General features: G+C 55.5%; 2 protein-coding genes and 1 long non-coding RNA gene across 29 annotated transcripts in view; 1 reads left to right on the forward strand and 2 right to left on the reverse strand.

The window, feature by feature from the left end:
• RAB5C (RAB5C, member RAS oncogene family) overlaps positions 1-489 on the reverse strand; it is a 30,609-nt gene extending 30,120 nt beyond the window's left edge. For all 3 annotated transcript variants that reach the window (XM_005584228.2, XM_045374846.1, XM_045374847.2), the window contains exon 1: positions 393-489. The gene's annotated coding sequence lies outside the window, so the exon portion shown is untranslated. The remainder of the gene's footprint in view (positions 1-392) is intronic.
• LOC102115955 (uncharacterized) lies at positions 1-2,443 on the forward strand. The gene is made up of 3 exons (XR_010582145.2): positions 1-205; positions 499-610; positions 1,684-2,443. It is a non-coding gene; the product is annotated as an uncharacterized lncRNA (long non-coding RNA).
• Positions 2,413-27,128, reverse strand: KCNH4 (potassium voltage-gated channel subfamily H member 4). 25 transcript variants are annotated; one of them, XR_012425824.1, is made up of 17 exons: positions 26,736-27,128; positions 24,670-24,903; positions 24,210-24,356; positions 23,979-24,106; positions 21,948-22,191; positions 21,466-21,585; positions 17,653-17,860; positions 15,974-16,168; positions 15,346-15,545; positions 11,455-11,704; positions 10,608-10,852; positions 9,595-9,633; positions 9,072-9,424; positions 8,704-8,810; positions 7,721-7,794; positions 5,281-5,985; positions 2,413-2,638 (listed from the first exon to the last, which is right to left on the reverse strand). XR_012425824.1 is itself a non-coding variant. In XM_074019581.1 (16 exons), exons 5-16 carry the CDS (start codon positions 22,014-22,016, stop codon positions 5,590-5,592), a joined length of 2,256 nt encoding a protein of 751 aa, XP_073875682.1. In that variant the 5' UTR covers positions 22,017-22,191; positions 23,979-24,106; positions 24,210-24,356; positions 24,670-24,903; positions 26,736-27,128; the 3' UTR covers positions 4,747-5,589. The 25 variants fall into 25 exon arrangements, 14 of the variants coding, with proteins under 14 accessions (XP_073875682.1, XP_073875679.1, XP_065388451.1 ...); XR_012425819.1 differs by having other exon boundaries at positions 21,466-21,623; XR_012425822.1 differs by having other exon boundaries at positions 9,275-9,424; positions 11,455-11,685; positions 15,880-16,168; positions 21,466-21,623.
• Between the last annotated feature and the right edge of the window lie 301 nt (positions 27,129-27,429).

Genomic DNA, 27,429 nt, shown 5'->3' on the forward strand with positions numbered 1-27,429 from the left:
GGTTTTGTGGGACAGCAGGAAGGAAAACGGCGACAGACAGCACTCTCCGTCACTTCTAAAAGAGAAGAGGGACAGGTTCCTTCACACCTGGCAAAGATCCTCCGATTCTGGGAGCAGGGGGAGCGGAACTTAGGCACCTCTCTCCCACAACTGGAATAGACAGGCCAGAGGACAGTCATAGCGGTTTCCTTAAGGCTCACGAAAGGTAGGTAAGCTAAGGAAAGAAGCTCCCCATCTCCTGCGGCCCGACGCCTGGGGAACCCCTCAAGAGGGGGCTACGGGTCGGGGGAGGGGTCAGTATCCCCCTAAACTGGGGCTGGGCGGGAGGAAGGGCTGCCCTGGAGATGCTTCAACGCAGGCGAGACACCAGGTCCTGGGACAGGCATACTCACGGCGGCTCCGGGGCGGCGGCGTTACTTGGGGCCGGGGCTCGGACGGGCTCTGCTTCTCTCCCCCCCGGCGGTGTCCCAGGCTCCGGCCTCCACTTCCGTCTTTCAGCCGCTCCGGATCCGGATCTCTACCTCCGCCCCGCCCCTCAATACTCCCAGGTGATTGACAGGGCGGAGAAACCAATGGGAGGCACTCTTGGCCGACCTACCCAGCGGCGCCGGTAGGAACGCGGGAGTGGCGGGAGGGCGCGCGCGAGGGATGGCGGGACTTGTAGTTCGTGGCGATGGGAGGAGTCCGTGGCTGCCTGGGACTTGGGCTTAGGCTGGAGCCGGCTGACTACAAGGCCGATCCCGGCCGGGAACTTTTTATTTTTTTTGAGACGGAGTCTCACTCTGTCGCCCAGGCTGGATTGCAGTGGCGCGATCTCGGCTCACTGCAACCTCCGACTCCCGGGTTCAAGCAATTCTCCTGCCTCAGCCTCCCGAGTAGCTGGGATTACAGGCACGCACCACCACGCCCGGCTAATTTTTGTATTTTTAGTAGAGACGGGGTTTCACCATGTTGGCCAGGCTAGTCTCGAACTCCTGACCTCAGGTGATCCGCCCTCTTCGGCCTCTCAAAGTGCTGAGATTACAGGCCTGAGCCACTGCGCCCAGCCTATGGCCGGGAACTTTTTAAGGCCAAGCCTGCCACCCGGTCACCGCCGGTTCCGGACGCCCCGAGGGAAGGCGGGTGGTGGAGCGTTGGAAGAAGGCAGAGGACTATGTGTGCAGAATTGGGAAAGAAGAAACATGGTGCGAATGAATATGCATGCTAGGCCTCAGTCCTTTGAACTTGCCGATCTGGAGAAGCCCCTGTCTGCACTTTCCGGCCAAGTCAGCTTGGGAAGCCCGATTGCTGGGGGCGTCTGTGATGGGGAAGGCGATGAAAGCGCTGTAGGAAGGGTTCTTTACAGGATGCTGGGTGAGATCAAACGGAGAGCTTCTGCCACCACCTCCTACTTGGTGCAGGGGGCCGGCACAAAGACCATCTCTGCCTCTGCCTTCCCCTGCTCCCAGTCAGGGTCAGCTCTTCTCTCTGACACGGAATACAGAGCTGGACACTCTCTGCCTGGGCCCTCTCCATCCGCAAATAAAGACTGGAACCACCCCCACTCTGCACCCCCCCATATGGATCAGGAATATTTGTTTCTTCTACTCGTCTCAATATGGATGGGGCCCGCTCCTGATTCCTCCCACCCTTACCTCTCAACACAGACCAGTACCTCCTCTTCTTTTGCATCTCACCCTCCAGGGACACTACTGAAAACCTGTGTGGAATCAAAGCTCACCGGGGACAGCTGTGGCCATTGTGCCTCTAACACTGGCCAACACCAGGCATATCTTGGAGCCTCAGCTGGAGAATTTACCTGCCTTGGACAACCTGCCACAAAACTGTGCCCACATCTAGTTCCATCTAGTCACCAGCGCGTCTCTTTCTTACGTCCGTAACACACAAGACCCCCTTCCACGCCAGTGATCATAAGAAGTGAAAAGGAAGAGGGAAGAGAGGGCTTGTTGGGAGGACAGAGGGGATGGGGCAGAGAGGGATTCCTAGCAGGTTCTGGCTGGTGACAAGCTCTTCCCCCAGCCCCCTTGCCATACCCAGCTCTTGAACAGTTCCTTATATGGGAGGGATGGGTAGTCCCCTGGGCCCACCTTTCCAAGGCGGGAGGTGGGCCAAAGTCAGGACTCTATCCTTTCCACATACTGTGTGTGTATATGGCTGTGACTGGTGTGCAGGGGAGAGAAGCGGGTATAATAGGCCCATAGTGACTAATTAAGTTTTTCCCTCATCCCTGGGGCCCCTGGTGGTGTGAATGTGGTGCCAAGTAGATTGGCTGGTGCCTCTGCCCTTCCTAAAGATAGCAACAGGGCTCTGGGGTGCAGCGGGGGTGAGGGTGGGGAATGATTGCTGTGTTGGCTCCTCCAAAGCCCTGGGGCTCTCAGACTAACCCCCAGAAACACCCAGAGCCAACAACTACAAAAATAAAGAGTTTATTTCCTATCCAAAAGTGAGCCCAGGGTGGTGGGTGGTAGAGGAGAGCTGGAGACCTGGGTGAGTTTTGGAGCAGTCCAGGCCCTGAGTGAGACCATGTTGTAATGGGGGAGAACAGGCTTGGCAGCGGTCTGGGGTCAGGGGAAGGATAGGGAGTGCTGTTGGGATTTTTGAGTTGCTAGCAGCACAAGAGACCACCTTGAGAGACAGCCTGCGGAGAGACAGAAACACAGATGGTGACAGACCCACGCCTAGGAGTAGAAGCAGACATTACGGCCGGGCGCGGTGGCTCAAGCCTGTAGTCCCAGCACTTTGGGAGGCCAAGACGGGCGGATCACGAGGTCAGGAGATCGAGACCATCCTGGCTAACACAATGAAACCCCGTCTCCACTAAAAATACAAAAAAAAAAATTAGCCGGGCGTGGTGGCGGCGCCTGTAGTCCCAGCTACTCGGGAGGCTGAGGCAGGAGAATGGCGGGAACCCGGGAGGCGGAGCTTGCAGTGAGCCGAGATCGCGCCACTGCACTCCAGCCTGGGCGACAGAGCGAGACTCCGCCTCAAAAAAAAAAAAAAAAAAAAGAAGCAGACATTACTGGGCCCAAAAAGCACCTGTTGGGCACAGGGACCTGGGAACACACTGTTAGGTAAGGCACGGGTTGCACACTCAACCCTTGGGCTCCACCCCTGACATTCCAAATTGGGTGAGGCCCAGCAATCTGCTTTTTATTTTTTTATTTTTTTGAGCCTCCGCGCCTGGCAGAATCTGCATTTTAATAGGATCTCAGGTAGTTCTGATGGACACTCAAGTTTTGGGAACTCAAATACCCACAGAGACCAGACAAAAATTTCAAACAAGGGAAGCTAGCCGGGTGTCAGGAGATGATCAAGAAACGTGTGACAGCGAAGCAGAGTGCAGAGCAGATCCCATGTAAAGAGGACAGTGGCCACCCAGCCCCAGCTGATTGCCAATTATTGCCAGATGGAATGTTGGCCCATGGTAGCCAGATGTCCTGAGGTTTTTTTGTTTGTTTGTTTGAGACAGGGTCTCACTCTGTCACCCAGGCTGGAGTGCAGTGGTGTGATCACTGCTCACTGCAGCTTCAACCTCCTGGGCTCAGGTGATCCTCCCACCTCAGCCTCCAGAGTAGCTGGGATCATAGGCACACACCACTACACCTGGCTAATCTTTTTATTTTTATAGAGATGGGTGGAGGGGGGTGTCTTGCTATGTTCCCCACGCTGGTCTTGAACTCGTGGGTTCAAGTCATCCCCCCACCTCAGCTTCTGGAGTAGCTGGAACCACAGGCACTCACCACTACACCTGGCTTTTATTTATTTATTTATTTATTTTTGAGGCGGAGTTTCACTCTTGTTGCCCAGACTTGAGTGCAATGGCACGATCTCGGCTCACTGCAACCTCCGCCTCCTGGGTTCAAGGGATTCTCCTGTCTCAGCCTCCCGAGTAGCTGGGATTACAGACATGCACCACCATGCCCAGCTAATTTTTATATTTTTAGTAGAGACGGGGTTTCTGCATGTTGGCCAGGCTGGTCTCAAACTCCCGACCTCAGGTGATCTGCCCGCCTTGGCCTCCCAAAAGTGCGGGGATTACAGGCATGAGCCACCACGCTGAGCCTACACCTGGCTAATTTTAAAAATACTTTTTTAGGCTGGGCATGGTGGCTCACACTTGTAATCCCAGCACTTTGGGAGGCTGAGGTGGGCGGATCATGAGGTCAGGAGGTCGAGACCATCCTGGTTAACACAGTGAAACCCCGTCTCTACTAAAAATACAAAAAATTAGCCGGGTGTGGTGGCGGGCGCCTGTAGTCCCAGCTACTTGGGAGGCTGAGGAAGGAGAATGGCATGAACCCGGGAGGCGGAGCTTGAAGTAAGCTGAGATTGTGCCACTGCACTCCAGCCTGGGCGACAGAGCGAGACTCCGTCTGAAAAAAAAAAACAAACATATATATATATGTATCTCTTTATAGAGATCGGGTCTCATTATGTTGCTAAGGCAGATCTCAAACTCATGGGCTCAGGCGATCCTCCCACCTCGGCCTCCCAAAGGACAGGGATTACAGGCATGAGCCACTGTGCCCAGTGCTACTTTTTTTAAGAGAAACTGGAATATCTGTAGTCCTGTATAACCTCTTTTTTTTTTTTTTTTGAGACAGAGTCTCGCTCTGTCGCCCAGGCTGGAGTGCAGTGGTGCAATCTTGGCTCACTGCAACCTCCGCCTCCTGGGTTCAAGTGATTCTCCTGCCTCAGCCTCCCGAGTAGCTGGGATTACAGGCGTGCACTACCACGCCCAGCTAATTTTGTATTTTTAGTAGAGATGGGGTTTCTGCATGTTGGTCAGGCTGGTCTTGAACTCCCGACCTCAGGTGATCCGCCCACCTCAGCCACCCAAAGTGCTAGGATTATAGGCGTGAGCCACCGCACCCGGCCCTATCTCATTTTTAATATTGGAACTAGCTCATATTTTGAAAATAATGCTGTGAGAGCCAAAGAGCACATATCTGGAGCTATCCGTTTGTTTCCTGTGTGGGCTGTGGGATGAGGTGAGCCTCTCCAGCCTGGGCTCATGGTGGGCGGCCTAAGAAATCGTGGGTTGCTCAAATTCCAAGCAGCATCTCAAACCTACCCCTCTCTAGGTAACATTGCTCTTAAGGTCTTCAGCAGAGACCCAGGGGCTGAGACAGAAGACCTCACAATATCACTAAGCTATCTTCAGGCAAAATCCTGCAACCTGTCTCTTGCTATAGACGCTAAGATCCTGCCTGGTCTTGCCTTCATGTCCTAGGCTGGAGCTGGGTCCCTTGCCCATCCCCTCTGCTCCCCCATCTCTACCTGCCTCCAGGTCCTGGGGAGAAAGTAGGATCTCATCTGCCCAGCCCAATGGGCACTGCGGTTCATCTCATGCCTGCTGGGTTCGACAGCCCTCAGGTGGCTCCCCTCACAGAGGGGGAAGTTGGGGAAGGCTTGGAAAAGGGAATAGCGTCGGAGGTAACCACGCTTGGTTAAAAAGTCCAGAAATCCAGAGCCAACCAGGCCAGCTGGTGGCTGCTGACCCCAAGGCAGGAAGCCAAGGGGCCCAGGTCCTCCCTGAGTGGTGAGTGGCAATGCCCACCCCAGACAGGCCTGGGCCCTGGGCCAGGGTCAGTGGAACGTGTCTGACCTGGACTGGAAACTGTGCCTCATGAGGCTTGGGGTTGGGGGTGAGGCCTCTGGCACTGGAGAGGGTCCCAGAGGGTCAGGCTCTGAGGGGTAGGGGGGCAATATGGAAGGTCTCAAGTCCAGGGGCGCAGTCCCTGTCTCCATGGTCCCCACACTGGCTGGGCAGTGAACTTCAGCAAGCGTAGTATCCTGGAGGCTGGGTGATGGTCTGGACGCACAAGGAGAGAGGCCTGGTGGCCTCAGCTGTGGACAAGGAGGGTCTGGGGTCCAAGCGGAGCCTGCTGGGTGGCCTGGTGGACCCAGCCTGGCCTGCAGCAGGGCCATGATGTGCCGCAGCTCCCGGCTAAGCTGAGACACCTCCTGATTGAGACGAGAGATCTGTTGAAAACACATCGAGTTGTTTCACAGGCGCCACGGTAATAACCAGGTGCACCCCCCTCTCCAGTTTACAAAGCTCCTTCACAGTCACTTTCTGCTCATGGCCACCCTGGGAGAAAGGCAGGATGAGGGTTATTTTTGCCCAGATGGAAAATGCCCCAGTCTCTTTCCAGAAAGGATTTGGGGCAGCAGATATTGTATTCTTCCCCTACACACACACATGCGCGAGCTTTCCCAAGATGTGGAAAAATGTGCTCAAAGAGGCCACACATCTGTGAAGTGACAACCTTATTCTCAGCTGATCCTATCGCAGGCTCAAGGGTCTCTATCTGTGCTTTTCAAACTTCAGTGAGTATAGAATCAACTTTTTAAAATGCACATTTCTGGGCCCCACCCCAGACATTCCCAATCCTAAGAGGCCCAGAAATCTGCACTCAATAGGTTGTCAGGTAGTTCTTTTTTTTTCTTTTCTTTTCTTTTTTTTTTGAGATGGAGGTTCACTCTGTTGCCCAGGCTGGAGTGCAGTGGCACGATCTCGGCTCACTGCAACCTCCGCCTCCCAGGTTCAAGCGATTCTCCTGCCTCAGCCTCCTGAGTCGCTGGGACTATAGGCATGTGCCACCTCGCCCGGCTAATTTTTTGTATTTTTAGTAGAAACGGGGTTTCACCGTGTTAGCCAGGATGGTCTCGATCTCCTGACCTCGTGATCCAACCACCTCAACCTCCCAAAGTGCTGGGATTACAGGCGTGAGCCACCCCACCCGGCCTATCAGGTAGTTCTGATAGATACTTGTTTGGGAACCACTGGCCTAGAACTGAAGGATGCCCGAGGCCTTGAGTGGACTTGCCCTCAAGCTTGCTGAACAAGCACCAGCCCCGCCCAGGCCCCAGGGCCTGAACCAGCCCAGGCGCCGCCCCTCTGGGATGCCCCATGTTTATCAGAACACAGGGAAAGCCAGTTCCCAGGGGCTGGGCCTGGTTGCTCTGTGGTGACAACTCTGAGATCCCTTGGGGAGGAGGCAGAGGCTGCGCCTCAGCATATAGGATCTAGGTTCTTCCTGGACAGGATTCAGACGTCTAGATCCAGGTCCCCCAGGCCTGAAGGCCTCTCAGCCTCCCTGTCCCCTGCCCCTGCATCTGCTTACACTCATTCCCCACTGCTGGGGTAAGGGAAAGAGGTGGGGCCTGGGCAAGAGAGAGTCCCACAGTGGTGGAGGGAGAAGAGATCCTCTTATCAGGCTGGGAAACCTGAGCCAGTCGGGGAGGAAGGGAACCAACTGGTACCGAGTGCCTACGACATGCCAGGGACTGGACCAGGCACATTTACACTCTCATTGCATCCTCAAAACTCTGGGAAGCACATATTACTATTTCCCCATTTTCGATGAGGAAGTTTAAGTTCAGAGCAGCTGTGGGACTTGCCCAAGGTCATCTAGCTAGCATGAATTTTTTTTTTTTTTCTGAGACAGAGTCTTGCCCTGTCGCCCAGGCTGGAGTGCAATGGCGCGATTTTGGTTCACTGCAACCTCCGCTTCCCAGGTTCAAGCGATTCTCCTGCCTCAGCCTCCCAAGTAGCTGGGACTACAGGCATCTGGCTAATTTTTGTATTTTTAGTAGAGACAGGGTTTCATCATGTTGGCCAGGCTGGTCCCAAACTCCTGACCTCAAGTGAGCCACTGCGTCGGGCCTGAAATGCTGTTATATCAGGCGCATCTCAGAGCCAACCCCAACCCACCTCCTGGTTCAGCCGGCAAACCTTCTCCTTCACCTCCTCAGCCTCACTGGCCGATTCTGGGCTGGGCCTGGTCCCTGCAGGGTGAAGGGATGCAGGTGAGTTCATGGAGCATTAATACCTGAGCCTATAACTTGGGCTGGAACCCTCCTGTCATTGGGCAGGCGAAGAGCAGGGGGAGAAAAAGCTCTAGGGTCTGTGAGATGGGAAACCTAAACTCCTTAGCCTGGTTTTGAGGCCCCTGTGTAACTCTCCAGTCTCATCCCGCGCCTCGCCCTGTCTTGGTACGGAGCTTCTCTGTGGTGTCTAAACACAACATCCTCTGGTTTTCATGCCTTTCAAAAGCTGTTTTTTGTTTTTTTTTTTTTTTTGTCTGAGATGGAGTCTCACTCTGTTGCCCAGGGTGGAGTGCAGTGGTGTGCTGTCAGCTCACTGCAACCTCTGTCTCCCAGGTTCAAGTGATTCTCCTGCCTCAGCCTTCCGAGGAACTGGGATTACAGGTGTGCACCACCACACCTGACTAATTTTTGTATTTTCAGTAGAGATGGGGTTTCGCCATATTGGCCAGGCTGGTCTCGAACTCCTGACCTCAGGTGATCCACCCTCATCAGCCTCCCAAAGTGCTAGGATTACAGGCATGAGCCACCATGCCCAGCTCAATAACCGTTTTGCTCCATCCTTCAAGATCCCACCCTTTAAGCAGCAACCCAAGCATCCCCTCCTCTAGAAGGAAGTCCAGTGGGCACCTTCCTCTTCTACCAGAGTCCAGTTCTTGTCTGTCATGGTATTTAGCATCTGGAATTGTTTATCTGTGTACAGAGGTGTCTCCCTGCTAGACTCACTCCAAGAGCATGGGCCAGGTCTGTTTTATCTCTGTATTCCCAGTATGGCACCTGGTACGTGGTAGGCCCCTACTACATATGGGATGGATGGACAGGTGGATGGGCAGATGGATGATGGGGTTGAAGTCCACTGTTGGCCCTTACCTGTAGGGGGCACCTGGGAGCGGGGCCTTGGTGGCTCAGGCCTCCTGCTGAACCGGAATGAAGGGGCCTCAGCTGTGCTGCCAGAGTCCTCAATGCCATCCACTATCCTGGGGACAGGGTAGCGCTCATCAGCACCATGGGGTGAGGGTAAGGGCCAGAGCAGAGCAGACAGAGGGGAACTGGGGGCAGCAGTGCCAGGGGGCGGAGCAAGAGCGGCGGTCAAAGTGGGTTGGGGTTGCAGGCTGTGGTTGGAAGGGTGCGGTGGGCACACGGGCAGAGACAGGATGAAGCACTGTTTGGATAGAGCCCAGAGAAGGTTCTGGAAGCCAGTAGGGGTTTGGGGAAGGGAGAGGAGGCTAGCATCTCACCGGGGACTGAGGTCCGGAGGTCCAAAGGTTCCCAGTGGGGGAATGAGAAGCTGAGGGGGCTTCCAGGCAGCAGAGCACCTGGGGGGGCTGTGAGGGGAGGCGCTGTGGCCCTGGCCAGCCAGGGCAGGGGACAGGGACGGGGATAAGGAAGGAGAGGAGACAAGGGCTGAGAATGGGGGCAGCTCCTCGCCCAAAAGGCTGACCAGGGAGCCCCGAGGCCGTGCTGGACTGAGGTTGGGCAGCAGGAGGGGCCGTCGGGGCCTGGGACCACCCCCAGGCTCCGTGCCACTCTCGGCCTCTGTGATGGATGGCAGCGTCTTGTCTGAGGAGGAGCCGAGGCTTTCTGAGCGGGGCTGCGGGCAGAGGGGGCAGCTGATGTCGCACGACAGTGACCACAGACCCCTTCATTAAGTAAGAGCCTTCACCGGCGGATGCAGCTCCCCATCCATGGAAAGGAGGACGCTGCTCCCCATCTCACCCTCTCCCCAGGGCAATTCAACCCCACCCAGGAAGTGGGTGTTACCTGGGAGAGGCGAGGGGATCGGGAAAAGCGGCTGAGGCCCTGTGGGGACATAGGAGAGTTCAAGCCGACTCCCGCCTCCCCACGGCCAGAGCGCAGCCCCTCCCTGTCCCACCCAACAGTGTTATGGGGTTGAGAATGTGGGGTCTTTTGTGGAGCAGAGTCAGAAACTACAACTCTAACTCAAACAAACACTGCATAGCAAAGTGAGACTGAAAAGCAGCAAAAGACCAAGGCCCAAAGTGTAATGTACAGGCCTGGCCCAGAGCCTAAAACACAGTGGACTCAGGAGACATTTGGTGAGAGAAGAAGGGGAAGTCCCAGGCGATGATGCCCTGTCCAGAGAGGGGCTTGAAAGAGGAGCACATGAGGTGGTTGTTTCTCAAGGCAGGGTCGTGGCTGGGCATGGTGGCTTACGCCTGTAATCCCAGCACTTTGGGAGGGTGAGGTGGGCAGATCACCTGAGGTCAGGAGTTTGAGACCAGCCTGGCCAACATGGCGAAACCCTGTCTCTACTAAAAATACAAAAATTAGTCAGGCATGGTGTGCACACCTGTAATCCCAGCTACTTGGGAGACTGAGGCAGGAGAATCACTTGAACCCAGGAGGCGGAGGTTGCAGTGAGCCAAGATCACGCCACTGCACTCCAGGCTGGGTGACAGAGCGAGACTGTCACACACACACACACACACACACACACACACACAAAGAAACAAAGGGAGGGTCCTTTGAAGGAGTCAGGAGTCTGGAGTGAGGCTGAGGGGTGGTCAGTGGAGATGGGGCAGTAGAGTTGGGAGTAGAAGGTGATGAGAGACGGCCAGGGGCCTGGGTGATGGCCAGTGTAGTGTCAGCAGGGTTGGAAGGTATGAAGCAGGTAAGGGGCAATGGAGTAGGGTGCCTGGGCTTCAGGCATGATGTTTTTAGGGTGGAGGGAGGCTCATGGGACTCTCAGGCTGGGGAGGTCTGCTTTGGAGGAAAGGACTCTGGAAGGATGGCGGCCATCAGGGTGTACATACACTGGTGTCAGAGCCCTGGCGCAGGTTGAAGGTGAGGTCCCGGGGCAGGCCAGCCCGGAAGGCAGCCCCATACTCAGGATAGAGCCTCAGGACCTCAGCCAGCCCTTGGCTGCTCAGCTGCTGCAGGCCACAGTAGGTCAGAGCTTTCACATCAGCACTGGTCTTCAGCACGAAGCTTGGGTCTGCTCCCAACCCAGCCTCCTGCCCCGGCTCAGGGATATCTGCTCCAATCAGGTCCCCCTTCCCTGTAGGTAAGGGATGGGGACAGTCAGCTGGGGCAGTGGGAACAAAAGGATATCAGCTGGAGGTGCTCAGTGGATTTGAGGGGTGGTCAGTGTGTTTGAAGGACGGTTGATGGTGGGCCAGTCAATGGAACTGGTGGAAATAACCAATGGAATTGGGAAAAGGTCAGTGGAGAATGACTGGTGAGGTTGGGAGACAGTCAGTGGGAGTGAGTAGGGCCACAGGAATGATCGATGTAATTGGGTGATAAAAATCACAATGGCCGGAGGGATCAGGTCAGTTAGAGGGTAAAAGTGACTGGAGTTTAGGGTCAATGGGGTTGGGAAGTGGAACAGTGGGAAAGGATCAGTTGAGCTGGGGGACAGTCACTGGGAGGGGTTGATGGGTTGAGGGATGCCTAAGGGGATTAGGGAATAATCAGAGGGGAATTGTCAAAAGGGGATGGCCATAGGGTGAAGGGACCGAGAGAGTATTCCTCAGCAGGAACTGTAGGTATCCACAAGGAGTATCCCATTCCCTAGAATCCTGGCCATTCCCAAGTCCTCGGCAGCGGGGAGTGGGGGGTGGTTCCAGGGTAGGTAATCAGGGGTGACGGGGTCCTTACCCAGGATGGCCAGCACCATGTTGTCTCGGAGCACCTCAAGTGAGCCGGAGCAGACATAGTAGTGTGCCTGCAGGGCATCCCCACGGCGCAACAGGTACTCGCCCGGAGCGCAGAACGAGGTCTTGATGTGCAGCGATAGGGCCCGCAGGCAGCCCCTGCTGGCTGCCCCGAACAGCGGCAGCTGCAAGATCTCCCGATTCAGGTGCATAGCAATGTCAGCTCTCAGCTCGTCTGGGAAGTCACGCAGTAACTGCATAAGGGGCATAGGTCATTCTGGCCATCCCCCTGCAGCTACTACTTGAGTCTACAAATGTGCTGAGCTGTCTTCAAAGAGAGAATTCCTCTTGCCCTTGCTTTGAAGTCACCCATTCTAGACCTTCAGTATAACCTCTGTGTCTAACGTCAATTTTGCTTGCTGCGTGAACCTCAAAACCCAATTTCAGGGGCAGAGACCAGCTCTTCTCCCATCAGTTCCCCGCTATGGCTACATGCTGGTCACTTAACCCCATCATTCAGGAGCTGTCTCTTGGGGGTCAGCCTTCAACTGGGAGTCAGGAGACCAGGAGTCAGCTTGGCTGCTAAGTCCCTGTGGACCTTGGGCAACCCATTTCCGCTCATTGGGCCTCAAGATTCCAGTTTGTATCTCAGTCTGTAAAATGCAGAGTTGTTATTAGACCTTGGGCACTACCAATGACCTCTTAGGGCCACATTCCATGTTCACATCCTCATATGGAGCCCCTTGGCCACCCTGGCTTGTTGAACTCTCCCCTCAGCCCCACTGGGCTCCCGTGAGGGGCTTCCTTCCAGTTCCTCCCACCTCTCCCACTGCTCACTTCCTCATTTCCTCCCAGGCTCCTCTTCCTCAGCCAACACCCCAGACTCTCACTTTCCACACTCTTCCTGCATCATGGCAACTGGCCCCATGGCTTCCCCACTACCTGATTGTCCTGAGCCCTAACTCTGAGTCCAGACCTGATTTCTTTTTTTTTTCTTTCTTTCTTTCTTTTTTTTTTTTTTTTGAGACGGAGTCTTGCTTTGTCACCCAGGCTGGAGTGCAGTGGCCGGATCTCGGCTCACTGCAAGCTCCGCCTCCCGGGTTTATGCCATTCTCCTGCCTCAGCCTCCGGAGTAGCTGGGACTACAGGCGCCCGCCACCTCGCCCGGCTAGTTTTTTTGTATTTTTTTTTAGTAGAGACGGGGTTTCACCGTGTTAGCCAGGATGGTCTTGATCTCCTGACCTCATGATCTGCCCATCTCGGCCTCCCAAAGTGCTGGGATTACAGGCGTGAGCCACCGCGCCCGGCCTTTTCTTTTTTTTTGAGGCAGAGTCTCGCTCTGTTACCCAGGCTGGAGTGCAATGGCATGATCTCAGCTCACTGCAACCTCGGCCTCCCAGATTCAAGTGATTCTCCTGCCTCAGTCTTCTGAGTAGGTGGGATTACAAGTGTGCACCACCACGTCCAGCTAATTTTGTATTTTTAGTAGAGACAGGGTTTCACAGTGTTGGCCAGGCTGGTCTCAAACTCCCAGCCTCAGATGATCTGCCTACCTCAGCCTTCCAAAGTGCTGGGATTACAGGCATGAGCACTGCACCCAGCCAAGAGCTGATTCCCATCTACCTACTGGGCAACCTCCCTCTGGACCTCCCCCAGGCACCATACCCTCCTCCTGGTCTGACCCGGGACTCTCACCTTCATCCCAAAGCCCATCTTCCTCCTGTTATGCCTCCATCCCCACCCTTGGCCTAAGCCAGAAACCTGGGAGTCACTCTGAGCTCTTCTGCAACCAGCAGGAGATCACTACATCCCACAGATCCCATTCTCAGAGATACCTCACCAATCCATTCCCTCTGAGATCCCCACACCACTCCCCAGTGTAAACATTATGCAGGATAAAATCTAAATTCCAGGCCATCCCTGAGCTGGGCCTGCTGCCTCCCAGCCCATGTCGTGCCCTCCTGCCCTGCCTTCTCCCTCTGCAGCACTCACATGCCTGTTCCTGCAGGCTTACGGAGCCGCTTTCAGTTTCCTAAAGCACCCACTCTGCTCTTTTGTGCCATCACTTCTGGACCTGTGTCCCTATGACCCTTTCTACCAGGGATGGCCTTCCTATAGCAGGCTGATTTCCTTCTTGTTCTCTGTGATGTCCCTTCTTCTGTGCCACCTTCCTTGACTCCTCCCCGCCCAGGCACGACGAGGACCCAACGTCACCAACATCCCTCCTTTACAGCCCCATTCACCGCCGCACTCTGTTCATCTGTCTGCCTCCCTCACCATTCTGGGTCTCCCTGAGGGCCAGGGCTGAGTGTCATCATCTCTAAGCTCCCTGTGCCCAGCACCAAGGCTGGCCCAAAGCAGGCACTCAGGAAATGTTGGCAGAAGGGAGAGTGGCATCAGCTGGGCCCTGAGCTCTTTCACTCCCATATTCAAGTGCAAAGAAACAAGAATTTGGCCGGCTGTGGTGGTGCACGCCTGTAATCCCAGCAAATTGGGAGGCTGAAGCAGGTGTATCAAGACGTCAAGGGCTCAAGACAAGCCTGACCAACATGGTGAAACCCCATATCTACTAAAAATACAAAAATCAGCCGAGTGTGGTGGCATGCGCCTGTAGTCCCAGATTCTCAGGAAGCTGAGGAAGGAGAATTCCTTGAACCTGGGAGGCAGAGGTTGCAGTGAGCCGAGATCACGCCACTGCACTCCAGCCTGGGCAACAGAGCAAGACTCCTTCTCGAAAAAAGAAAAAAAAAAAAGAAACAAGAATTTGTATTTTGGGTGAGTGTGTGCCCTTGTGAACAATACCTCACTCCCGGGGCCCTGTTTGCCTCCATTTTATTTTATTTATTTATTTTTTATTTTTACTTTTATTTATTATTATTATTATTATTATTATTATTATTATTATTATTATTATTTTTGAGACGGAGTCTCGCTCTATCGCCCAGGCCGGATCTTGGCTCACTGCAAGCTCCGCCTCCCGGGTTCACGTCATTCTCCTGGCTCAGCCTCCCGAGTAGCCGGGACTACAGGCTCCCGCCACCATGCCCGGCTGATTTTTTGCATTTTTAGTAGAGACGCGGTTTCACCGTGTTAGCCAGGATGGTCTCGATCTCTTGACCTCGTGATCCACCCACCTCGGCCTCCCAAAGTGCTGGGATTACGGGCATGAGCCACCGCGCCTGGCTATTTTTTATTTATATATATATATTTTTAGACAGAGTCTCACTCTGTCGCCCAAACTGGAGTGCAGTGGTGCAATCTCGGTTTACTGCAAGCTCCGCCTCCCGGGGTCACGCCATTCTTCTGCCTCAGCCTCCTGAGTAGCTGGGACTACAGGTACATGCCGCCATGCCCGGCTAATTTTTTGTATTTTTAGTAGAGACGGTTTCACCGTGTTAGCCAGGATGGCCTCGATTTCCTGACCTTGTGATCCGCCCGCCTCGGCCTCCCAAAGTGCTGGAATTGCAGGCGTGAGCCACCGCGCCCGGCGCCTCCATTTTATTTTATTTTATTTTTTTGAGACAGAGTCTAGCTCTGTCACCCAGGCTGGAGTGCACTGGCATGATCTTGGCTCACTGCAGCCTCTGCCTCCCTGGTTCAAGTGATTCTCGTGCCTCAGCCTCCCGAGTAGCTGGGATTACAGGTGTGCACCACCACAGCTGATTAATTTTCATATTTTTAGCAGACAGGGTTTCACCCTGTTGCCCAGGCTGGTCTTCAACTCCTGACCTCAAGTGACCCACCCGCCTCAGCCTCCCAAAATGCTGGGATTACAGGTGTGAGCCGCCACACTCGGCCTGCCTCCATTTTAAGCCAGAGGGGCAGCGACCCCTTCCCCACGCCACTGCAGGGCCACGCGGAGGGTGAGGGTAAGACGGGAGACCCTGCGCACTACCTCGTTGGCGTCGATGCCGCTGTTGACGGCCCACGTGGTCTGGAAGTATTCGAGCATGCGCTGCTTGAGCGGCCGCGGCAGGCGGTGCACACTGATGAAGTCCTTGAGGTCCTTCATGCGGCTGTGGTAGAGCGAGCGGCGCGAGTACATGCGCTGGATGATGGCTGTCACGTTCCCGAACACCACAGCGTGCATCAGGGCTAGAGCAGCAACAGCCGGCTGGTCAGGACCGGCCACCCTCTGGCCACCTCCCCAGCTTCCAAACCCACCCTGTCCTGGCCAAGAGCCAGTGGGCTCCTGTGTGCCTACTAGGTGCCAGGCACTAGACTAGGGATGGGGAATAGGGAGTGGTCCAGAGATGGGTAACACCCCATGCTCCTCTCAGGCCTCCCCATCATTAGGTCATGAACCTGGGTTTCCCATCCCTTTTGCAAGAGGCCACGCCTGGTTGTGGCATCCCCAGGGCCAGCACATAGTGGGCACTCAGGAAACGTCCATGAATGAATGCGTGACTGTCTGGACTTGGGTAGACACCTCGAGCAGATGCCTTGCCCTCTCTGGGCCTCAGTTTCCCCGTGCACGCTGGGCTTCGCAGGGCCCCACTGAGGCGTGGCAGGTCTGGCCTCACCGCCTATGAGCATCGTGCAGATGGAGAAGATCTTCTCGGCGTCGGTGTTGGCACACACGTTGCCAAAGCCTACGCTGGTAAGGCTGCTTAGAGTGAAGTACAGTGCCGCAATGTAGGCGCTGCGCCGCGATGGGCCGCCCACTGAGCCATTGACGTAGGGCACCTCCAGACGCTTGCCCAGCTCGTGCAACCAGCCTGCAGGGTGGACGGATGCAGGGAGCCCTGGCTGTGCCAGCGGTGGAGAACCAGGGTTCCCTGAGCCACCTGTGCTTGACCTTCGGCAAGTATTTATGCACAGGTTGGCACAGGAACTGTGGGGAACGGTCTGGGCCTGTGCCTCCCCATGGTGCACTGGTTACAGTTGCAGTCCAAGGCCGCCAACTCACTATACTGCTGACTGTTCAAAGGCTCCTGAAACTTACTAATAGTTTATTGTGCACCTGCTGTATACAAAGTGTTGGGGAATTGACCCAGCCAAACACTCTCCCTGCCCTGGTGGAACCTATAGCCTGGAGGGAAAAGAGACATGACATAAATCATTACAGGTAGGGGGTGAGCTCCTGGAAGGAAAGTATTGTATAGGGTGTGTTAGGAATCCCAATAGGTTAGGGAAAGCCAACCCACTGGCAGTTGGGGGGTTCTGGACATGGTGCCTGGAAGGCATGCTCCTTAGGACGGGGCATTTTGATTGAGACACATGGAACCAAAGGAACATTGGTTCCAAGTGAGGCAGGGAACAGAAAATCCATCTAGGTGGAGAGGGAAGACAAAAGAGGGAGGATGCCAGAGAGGAAAACAACAGGTTCCAGGCCCAGCGTGAGAAAGCAGTACGTCCTGGGTCCAGGGGAGAGGCTGGTGTGACTGCGACGCAGGGAGCATGGGAGAACGGGAAGGCAGGTGGGAGAGAGGGGGCACAGGGCTGCCCAGGGTGTGCACTGAGTGTGGACTTCATTTGGAGGGCAGTGGGAAGCCACTGAAGGAATCCCAGCAGGAGTGTGGCAGGTCAACGTTGAATCCTAGAACCCATTTGGCTGGGGTGAGAAGAGTGGTTGTGGGAGGGACGAGAAGGGGGTTGGGAGATCAGCAGGGAGGCTATTGCACAGGACTGGGTGAGAAAGGGAGGTGGAGTGGACTTGGAAGGGGAAGACAGGATGGAGAGAAAAGGTCAGATTCAAGGGACATTTGAGAGGTGGTATTGATGTGGTGGGCTAGGTGTGGAGTGAAGGAGCGGGAGGTGTCAGGGACCATGCCCAGGATCTGACAGGCCTTTCAGAGGGATTGCAAGGGCCTGGGGCTGTCTCCTGGCCCATGGCTATGAAGCCTGGAGAAGGAGGGATTAATGGGGGCAAAGATGCCAGGCTCTTTCAGGGACTTTTCACGTGCTGCTCCTTCTGCCTGAAACACACCCCTCCACCATCAGTGTTTCCTGCATTGTACTTTGATCATGATCACTGGTCTTGCTTCCCTGCTAAGCTGTGAGTTCCCCCCACCAGCCCCCCAAAACGGAGCCCTTGTCTGCAAATCAATATCCCCATGCTTGATCCAGAAATAGCTCAACGCATGTTTGTTGGATGGATAGAGGAATGTGGGGTGAGGGGTGTGGGTACTGGTGGAGGCATCAGCTTGGGGATGGGACAGGTGGACAGGTGGTCTGTGAAAGTCTGGGGTCGGTGGCTCACCAATGTCCCAGAGCAGCGGGTCATTGGCCTCCATCTCCCGGCGCCCGATGACGTACCAGATGCAGGCCATCCAGTGGGCAAGGAGCGCAAAGACCGACATGAGCAGCGTGAGCACCACAGCACTGCACTGAGAGTACCGCTCCAGCTTCTGCAGCAGCCGCAGCAGCCGCAGCAGCCGCACTGTCTTCAGCAGGTGCACCAGTGAGGTCTGCGGGAGGGTGGCGGGGGAGGCTGTCAGTAGGCATACCTCCTCCGAGCCCTCAGTCCCCTCCCAGGGCCTTCCCACCAGACACCCTGGAGCCAGCGGAGGCTGCAACAGGAAAGACATCGGTGCCGTCCTGAGAAAGTGGCCAGGGAATGCAGCAGGAAGGGAATAATAACAATAAAACAAACAGTGGCTAACGCTTAGTAATTATTTTCCTTTTTTTTTCTTTTCTTTTTCTTTCTTTCTCTCTCTCTTTTTTTTTTTTTGAGACAGAGTCTCACTCTGTAGCCAGGCTGGAGTGCAGTGGCGCCATTTCAGCTCACTGCAACCTCTGTCTCCCGGGTTCAAGCAATTCAAGGCTGCCTCAGCCTCCCTCCCCAGCTAATTTTTGTATTTTTAGTAGAGATGGGGTTTCACTACGTTGGCCAGGATGGTCTCGATCTCCTGACCCCGTGATCCACCCTCCTTGGCCTCCCAAAGTGCTGGGATTACAAGGGTGAGCCACTGTGCCTGGCCTTAGTAAGTACATTCTATGTGCTTAGCCAGGCACTGTGCTAAGCATTTGTAATCCTTATTTAACAATACACACACACACACACACACACACACACAATTATACCTTTAGTTCAATTATCATCATCATTCCCAATTTGCAGATGAATGAACTAAGGCTCAGAGAGGCTAATGACTTGTTCAAGGTCACAGACCAAAGACATGATAGAGCTGGCACTCAGGGTGGGCATCTGGGCTAATTGACACCACAGTCCACCTTGTGCTCTAGGGCCACTAAGCACTGGGAGATGGTAGGGGAGCCAGCCCTGGTCAGAGTCAGGGAATAGGCAATGGTCTCTGCAGAGCCCCAGTAGCGACGGCAGCAATTGTGATGGGGACCACCCTTCAAGACATGGAGAAGCATAGTGGAGTGGGGACAGGCAAGGACTTGAGGGCTGGGGGAGGTTTATGGACACTTCCTCTTGCGGATCAGCTGCAGATGAAGAGTCAAGCAGAAGAGTTGAGGGGGCAGGAGAGCAGGGACTGAGGGAGCCTGGGCTGTGCTAGGGGTTGACGGACATAATGGTACCTAGTAAGTGTCCCATATTCACTAATATTACCCCAAGTACCATCTGCATTGTGGTTATCAATATTGATCAGCCCTTCAATCTTGGAGATGGGGAGGGCTTATCTTCTGGGTGGGAGCAGCATGGCAGCTAGGACTGGAAGCTCTGGGGCGGTGCCTGGGGAACCTGGAATGAAAGCCCCTCACTGCCCCTTCCTGGGCCTCCAGGAACAATTCCCATAGCCCTGGTCCTACACTGCTTCTGTACCATCTCGTGCAATTTTTCTCTAATTTTAGGTGAAGGAACTGGAAAGGAGGTGGCTCTGATTCCTCCACATGGACCCTCGCCAGGTTTTAATGCCTACCCCCAGCTCCCAGAGCACTTGACTGCAAGCTTGAGTTCTTCAGGGCTTCCCTCAGTCAACTGCCCTTGGGCCCCACTCTCTTGGGGATACTCCTCTCATTCTCCTTGGACTAGAATATCCAGGCCTGGCTCCTTCAAGTCTGCAGCTCTGCCAGTGCCTGCTCATCTTCTGTCTCTGTCCTACCTCTCTCTGGCCCCCAGTGGTATTCCTCATCTCATCAGACCATCCACTCAGGGGCCCTGGTTACCTGGGAAGCAAGGTGGTATGTTGGAAAAAATACTAGACTGGAAGTTTAGAGAACTGATTCTTTCTTTCTTTTTTTTTTTTTTTTTTTGAGACGGAGTCTCTGTCGCCCAGGCTAGAGTCCAGCGGCGCGATCTCGGCTCACTGCAAGTTCCGCCTCCTGGGTTCACGCCATTCTCCTGCCTCAGCCTCCTGAGTGGCTGGGACTACAGGCACCCACCACCACGCCCGGCTAACTTTTTGTATTTTTAGTGGAGACGGGGCTTCACCGTGTTAGCCAGGATGGTCTCAATCTCCTGACCTCGTAATCCGCCCGCCTCGGCCTCCCAAAGTGCTGGGATTACAGGCGTGATCCACTATGTCCGGCCAAGCTAGAGTGCAGTAGAGCTATCTGGGCTCACTGCAACCTCTGCCTCTGGGACTCAAGTGATTCTTATGCCTCAGCCTCCCGAGTGGCTGGGACTACAGGTACACGCCACCACATCCGGCTAATTTTTTGTGTTTTAGTAGAGACAGGGTTTCACCTGTTGCCCAGGGTGGAGAGACCTGGTTCTAATCTCCTGCCTGCCCCTGCTAGCTATGTGACCTTCAGCAAGTCACTGAACCTCTCTGAGCCTCTGCACCTACCTCTGAAAAAGGATAAGGATCTGCCCTGAAGGGTCCCTGTGGGGCTCCCATGTGATGATGTGTGTGCAAGAATGTAGTGAACTGTAACGTGCTCCCAAAGGGACCTGAGAGGAGGGGCAGGGGGCTCTCTGCAGTCTCCCACCCCCCAGCTGATGGTGCCTAGTGGGCATAGAGGGGTGGGCGCACTCCTGGGGAGGGGTGGGGAGATCTTCTCAGAGTGGTCAGAGCCTCGAGGCAGACGTACACACATGCACGTGTGTGGGAGCGCGCACACACGTGTGCACCGCCAGGAGAGGAGGCCCACAGCCCGTTGGCGGCTAGTTAAATTCGGCTGCGTGTAGGTGGTTTCCTGCTATAGCTGAGTGCAGGGAGAGAGCACACAAGGAAACTGCTCCCCACTTCCCCGCCCCACACCCAAGGGGGCCTGGGGACACAGGGTAGCACTGCCCCACCCTGGACTTGAGAAGACCTACTATCTGCTGGCTGGGGCTACAGATGACCACTCAGGGTACCTCTAGAGTGTCCCCAGGGATCTGTGAGGACTCAGGTCCTGGCATTCTTTGCCTCTGAATTCACCCACAGCCTCTACCTTCTTGTCTGGGTTTACTATGCTCCCCCAAATGCTTGCTGTCCTCATCTCCTGCCAGCTAAATCCTACTCACCCTTTAAGGTCTAGCTATACTCCCGCCTCCCTCAGGAAACCTTCCCAGACCCCTCCAGCCTCTGCCCAGCAAGTACGCTTTTGCTTCCCAGGTGCTGGCCAGACTTCAGATCACTTTAACACACACTCATGTTCCAGCCTGGAACTCCAAGGTCAGCCCAAACCCTCAGTAGCATACCCGGGCCCCATCTTCCACCCCCATTCACCTCTTCTGTCCCTGCTGTGCTCTGCAGTATTCCTGCCCCCTCACCAGTTTAGTTGTTTAGAGGCTGAATCCTTGTTCCCTTTCCCCACAGTGGCCATGCCCCACACAGTGCTTTGCAGACAGCTAAATGCTCATCAGTTGTTTGTTAAATAAAAAAGTGAAAAGTACCACTCATTTGGCATCAGACCAATGCCGCCTTGGTAGCCATAGTTAGCTTTTCATTTGTCTCAGCTTCCCTCAAAGATTGTGAGCTGAGCTCCCCAGGATCATAGACCCTCCGGGATCCTCCCGGTACCTAGCGCACGGCTATGCCCAGAGCAGGTGCCTGATAAATATCTGCAGATGGATTGATGGGAAGGGGCATATCTGGGTTTGGGATCAGTCCCTTCCTGGAAGATGCTGTGCTGAAGTTGGGAGGTTGGACTGGATGGTGGGATGGAGGTCACTCACCACGGTGATGTTGAAGACGTAAAGCAGATCAAAGGGCAGAGCAGCAATAAGATCGACGAAGAACCAGGTGGCCAGGTAGTGGAGGCCAATGGAACGAGGAGCAGAGATTACCTGGCCAGACTGGGACACATAGGTGGTGCGGAAGTTCAGGATGATATCTGGGGGTGCAAGAGGCTATTACTGGGGGGCCTTGGCCAAGGGATCAAGAAACCAAAAAAAGCTGGGAACAAGCTTTGGAGACCCAGACTGGAGGAGGAGGCAGGCATGGAGAGATAGATTGGGCTTCTGGCTGGTCCTTAGGGAAGACAGGTCATAAGGCTGAAGGCTGCAGGAAGCAGGACACATAGGCCATTGGGACTTAAAGATGCAGGAAGGGAGGGGCTCTGAATGCCTGGGTCATGCAGGCCCCAGGAGTGGGTGAGGCTTGGCCAAGTGGATTCCCCCAGCCAACCCGCCAGGGTGGGTGAGGCAGAGGCTCTGACCCAGGATGAAGAGCATCTCCACGGCGATGTCGCTGACAAGGGTGTGTCGCGAAGTGATGGGGGTGTCATCGTCACCCGAGAAACAGACGTTGTAGGGGACGGTGACCGCAACGTAGAAGGTAGCAAGGAGGATAAGGCCGTCCCAGATGGCCTTGGGGACGCTGTAGTGGAGGAGGAGGCAGCGAGACCCCCCCACGGAGGCCACCTTGTACTCGGGCACTGATGGCTTTGGCTCAAACACGTTCTAAGGGGAGAGGGGTGGCGATTGGGGACACTTGAGGGAAAGAGGAGCCAAGATGGAGGGTGGGAAAGGCAGGGGATGGGGAAAGGGACAGGTGGACACTGCAAAGGCACTTTCGACCATGAATGAAAGGAGATAGAAGGCCAGGAGAGGGGCACAGAGGCTGACACCTGACATTCTCTTCTCCTGCCAAGTACTTCCCAGGCCCCCCTCCTTTCTTTCTTTTTTTTTTTTTTCTGAGATGGGGTCTTGCTCTTTGCCCAGGTTGGAGTACAGTGGCGCAATCTCGGCTCACTGCAACCTCTGCCTCCCGGGTTCAAGCAATTCTCCTGCCACAGCCTCCTGAATAGCTGGGACTACAGGAGCATGCCACCACACCTGACTACTTTTTGTATTTTTAGTAGAGACGGGTTTTCGCCATGTTGGCCAGGCTGGTCTCAAACTCCTGATCTCAGGTGATCCACCCACCTCAGCCTCCCAAAGTGCTAGGATTACAGGCATGAGCCACTGTGCACGGCCCGAGGCCCCTGTTTGAACCAATCATGGCTTGTCAGGGGTATTTATAAGGCTTGACACTCACCCAACTTGATTTTAAACTTTTTAAGTTTAGAGACAAGGTCTCCCTCTGTGCCCAGGCTGGAGTGCAGTGGTACCACCATAACTTACTGCAGCCTTAAACTCCTGGGCTCAAGCGATCCTCCTGCCTCAGGCTCCAGAGTAGCTGGAGCCACAGGCATGCACTACCATACCCAGATACTTTTTTTTTTTTTGAGACAGTTTCACTCTTGTTGCCCAGGCTGGAGTGCAATGGCGTGATCTCGGCTCACCGCAACCTCTGGCTCCCGGGTCCAAGTGATTCTCCTGCCTCAGCCTTCCGAGTAGCTGGGATTACAGGCATGTGCCACCACACCCGACTAACTTTGTATTTTTAGTAGAGATGGGGTTTCTCCATGTTGGTCAGGCTGGTCTTGAACTCCTGACCTCAGGTGATCTGACTGCCTCAGGCTCCCAAAGTGCTGGGATTACAGGCGTCAGCCACTGTGCCTGGCCTCCAGATAATTTTTAATTTTTTTTTTTTTTTAGAGAAGGGGTCTCACTATGTTGTCCAGGCTGGTCTAGAACTCCTGGCCTCAAGCAATCCTCCTGCCCTGGCCTCCCAAAGTGCTGGGATTACAAGCATGAGCCACTGTGCCTGGCCCAACACTCATCCTACTTGAGAAGAAGACTATGACAAATCAGCACATGCCCTAGTTTGAGGGATCACAAACTTCTCCCTTAAGTTCCTCTTGGATTCTGGGGGCCCAGTGGGGGCTGGGCATATCCCAGCAGGGAGCAGAGGCTGGCATAGTCCACCGCATTCCCTGTATCCCTAACAGAGGGTTGGGGACTCAATCCCCTGGCTTGGTCAGGATCCTAAGAGGTGGTACACAGGTCTAGATGCCAGACCTGCAATGAGGGCTTTCTCCCTAGAACTATAGCAGCTTGCGATTTCACCACCCATGGTATAACCCTATCATCCCCGGGCAGGTGAGGTCATTGCTGCTGGAGCAATGTGACATCATCAGAGCAAAGTAATGTCAATCACCTAAGGGAGTGAGGGAGTGAAGGATAGAAGGATGTGAGGGGAGGATATAGGATGGAGCAGAGAGTAGTGTATGGGAAATGGGTGGGCAGAGGAGCAAGCCAAGGAGGGACACCAGACAAACAGGGAAGCAGGGAGACAGTGGCAGGGGTGCCTCAGAATCAAGGCTGGAGGACTTGGGAGATGTTGGGTTGGGGGTGGGACTCACATTATTGGCCTTCATGCCTCCCTGGCCCCGGCGGCCAAAGTGGCCGGTCAGTCGGTGTAGGACAGTACGGCTCCGTCTTCTGGCAGACCGAAATTTCCAGGTGGCTCCCCTTCTACCAAGGGAGTTTTCTGTTGGGAAGAAAGGTGCAGAGATATGTTGGGGCACATCCCATGCGGCTGGGTGGGCGAGGGCTTCTGACCATTCACACTGCCCATCCAGACTTGCCGTTACCATGATTACTGTCCCTGCGGCCTCCTTGGGGGCCAAGTCCTGGGCTTCCACTCTGAGTGATATCCTTGAAGGAAAAGAGGAACAGCACGACCTCCCCCATCTCATTCTTGATGGGCATCATGTCCAGGAGGCACCAAAAGGCCGAGCCTGTAGGCATGGAGAGAGGAGGGAGGAGCATGGGCAGCCCCGTGGCATGCCTTTCTCCTCATCCCCCTCATCCTCCTATACATAGTTAAGAGCTTGGCAAAGCAAGAGCCGAAAGGAACCTCAGAGATTCTGTCAGGCGTCTCCTTCATCTTTCAGATAGGGGAACCCAGGACCAGAGAGGTCAGGGAGATGCGCCGTCACAGTCAGCTTGTGGCAGTGTAGGGACAAGCACTCAGACTCCTACGGTGCCCAGTGCCCTCTGGATAAGGCTAGAGGTCTAGGCAGGGCTGCAGGGTGGGGTGGGCCCCCTCACCATCCTTGCGGTAGAAGCAGATTTCAGTGCGGTGCTCCTGGTGGCCCTCCAGGGCTTTGTGCAGACGCTGCAGGGCTGGCTCGCTGGTCTCTGGGCCATAGAGGAAACGGCAGCTGCAGGTCTTCTGCATGACTTCAGTGCGACCGTAGCCCGTGAGCTCGCAGAAGCCGTCAGAGCAGTAGACGATGGGAAAGCCCCGTGGGCCCTGTGCGTTGGCTAGCAGGAAGTTGCTGTCTGTGGGAAGAAGAGGTCAAGGTCAGGTCAAGGCTGGGAGGCGAGCTATCTTCCAGGTGGACAGCACCTCCCTTAAGTTGGGGTTAGAAGTCACAGAGCCAGAAGCTTCCCAGGTCTCCATGTTGCTCCCGACCCCACTTTGGGATTTTCTGAATTGAGAATAGGAGAAGGTAGAGCAAAGAGACAAGAACTTAAGACAGGACTTAAGCAGGGTCTAATGGGGAGTTGGAGAAGGACCCCAGGAGGTCATGCCATCCACCCCCCTGCCTTCCAACTGGTGAGCAGTCACTGTAGAAGGCAGCATAGCATGGTGAGTAAGAGCCTGGGCTCCTGCAACCCTCCACTGCCACTTACTGACTGTGTGACTTTGGGCAAGTTGATGACCTCTTCTGTGCCTGAGCTTTCCTTATTTGCAAAGTTGGGTATCATAGGCCTTCCTCACATGGTCGTTGTCAGAGTTACATGAGCTAACTTGGGGAGAACAAGTCCTAGCACATAGTAAGTGCTACTCTGAGAAGGTGAAATTGTTCCCCCACATTCGCTCGGCTTTCTTCCTATTATAGAGTAAGCAGGGCAGAGTTTCTGATGACACCACACCCATTTTATTGATAGGAAACCAAAAGGCAGAGATTATCCAAACTCACAGATCTCCTTAGTGTGGGGGCAGACAGTGATGAGTGGTGTCCTCTTTCCCTGCCTTCCAGGAAAGGTCCACTTTTTAGCATTCTTGTAGCTGCTTTCAGGGGATCTGCCCCAGTGCTCAAAGTCTAACGGGAAAGGGCATTGAGCATATAGCTCCAGCACCCTCCAGCAGCAGAACCCGAGCTGTCTTCCTCCAGCTCCAATGCGGGGGAGGCCAGGGGTCTCCTGTGGGCCATTCAGGGACAGAGACTCAGCTAAGAGATGGGGCCTGTGACACAACCAGTCCTGGTACTCTAGGAGGGATGACTGTCTGGGGGCAGGGAGGCTAATGGGGACACTGAAGGTGCCTGGGAGGCACTGGGCTCTGGGCACTGCCTCCTTCTTCCATCCCAGGGCCTGTTGCCCCGGTGATGGGCGCTATGGAAACAAGGGGGGGGGGAAGCGGGTAGGGCCCCGCGGCTCAGTTTCCGCCCTCGGGTACCGCTCCCTCACCCTCCAGATCCCGGCCAGGGTTCCCGAGGGAATGGCAGGGTTGGGGGAGGTGAGGACGGGGAATCTCTGGGCTCCAGAGTGGGAAGAGGGAATGGCGGGAGAAGAGGTGGGGAAGGAGTGATGCGGCTGTCCAAGGTGCTGAACCTGAAACCCAAGCTGCGTAGGGCGAGCCGGGAGTTCCTACCATCGCACAGACCGCTCCCCTCCTCCTGCCTCACCCACCTTAGACACTGACGCCCCACGATTTGGGGGCGCGCTACGTCAATCCAAACTAGGTCCTGCTGAAGTCTGATCTTTTCTCCTTTTTTTCTGGAGGTAGTGGGAGCTGGAGTCCCCAGAACGCCCGGCCACTTTGTCCCACTTCTGTGTCTCGGATACCCCCATACACGCCCCCAGCACAGCTCTGCCCGAGAGTGGGCGGCTCCCAAGGCCCCTCCTCCGCTCTGCCGCACAAAGAGCCTCTTCTGCCTCTAGTCACACCCCCTAACCTTGGACCCCGTGCTCTCGGCCCTTTCCCCTCCTCCCCTCGCAGGGCACTCCCCGCCCTGTTCCTGCATCGCGGCTTTGGGAGTTCCTAGACCCTTAACTCCATTCTTTCCTCTAGCCTCGGGTCTCACCACGTCCAGGAGACCCGAGACGGCCTCGAGGAGACTTGGCCCCCAGCTTGAACCCCAAGCCCCGACCTCCGTCCCACTCACGCGTTCCGTCAAAACGGGTGGCGATGGTGTCCAGGAAGGTGTTTTGCGGGGCCAGCAACCCCTTCATGACCGGCATGGCCCCGGGGCGTGGGTTCAAGGCGCGCCGCTGGGTAGCTTTCAGCGCGGCCGGGCCGGAGGGGGCACGCTGCCGGAGGGGCCGGGGCGCCCCATGCGCCCGCCTGCCTCCTCCCCTCCCTCTTACTGCCGCTGCCGCTGTGGCCGCCTCTGCTCCGAACCCCGTAGCTCTCGGCTCCGCTCAGCGCCGCTTCGGTCCCCCCCAACCTCCCCACGGGCCAGGTTCTTCCCCTCGGGTTCGGCCCGCACCCGCCACGTGGCCCCACACGGGGAGGGGCCGCTAGCGACACCTGCACCCCTCTGGGCAGCCCTCCTCCCAGAGGGGAGCGGCCCACGCGTGTCTCTCGGGGAGAGAATTCGGGGCACGCCCACCGGGAGGGGAGGCCTGAAATGATGGGCGGGTCTTGCATAACAGACTCGCCCTCTTCCAGGGTGGCCACGCCCCCACACGTGGTTCCCTGGCTGCTCCCTGTGGCTCCACCTCGCGGGTTTTCCCGCGCACCGTCCACGCTGGGCTGGTGTCTGGTTCACAGTGCCGCCTGCTGGAGTTGAGATATTTCGCAGCACCCCCAGGCCAGTAGCTCCAGTGTGAGATAGCAAGGGTTAAGAGGCTAGTTTG

The sequence above is a fragment of the Macaca fascicularis genome, chromosome 16 (genome assembly GCF_037993035.2).
Source record: "Macaca fascicularis isolate 582-1 chromosome 16, T2T-MFA8v1.1".
Classification (NCBI taxonomy): Eukaryota; Metazoa; Chordata; class Mammalia; order Primates; family Cercopithecidae; genus Macaca; species Macaca fascicularis.

Bases quoted from the DNA above. Each gene is read 5' to 3' on its own strand.
- KCNH4 (XM_045374841.3), bottom strand. From the start codon at position 26,811: ATGCCGGTCATGAAGGGGTTGCTGGCCCCGCAAAACACCTTCCTGGAC. The intron at 24,357-24,669 runs GTGAGGGGGCCC...CCATGCCTACAG, and splicing joins CTGCTTCTACCGCAAGGATG to GCTCGGCCTTTTGGTGCCTC. The intron at 7,795-8,703 runs GTAAGGGCCAAC...TTCACCCTGCAG, and splicing joins CTCCCAGGTGCCCCCTACAG to GGACCAGGCCCAGCCCAGAA.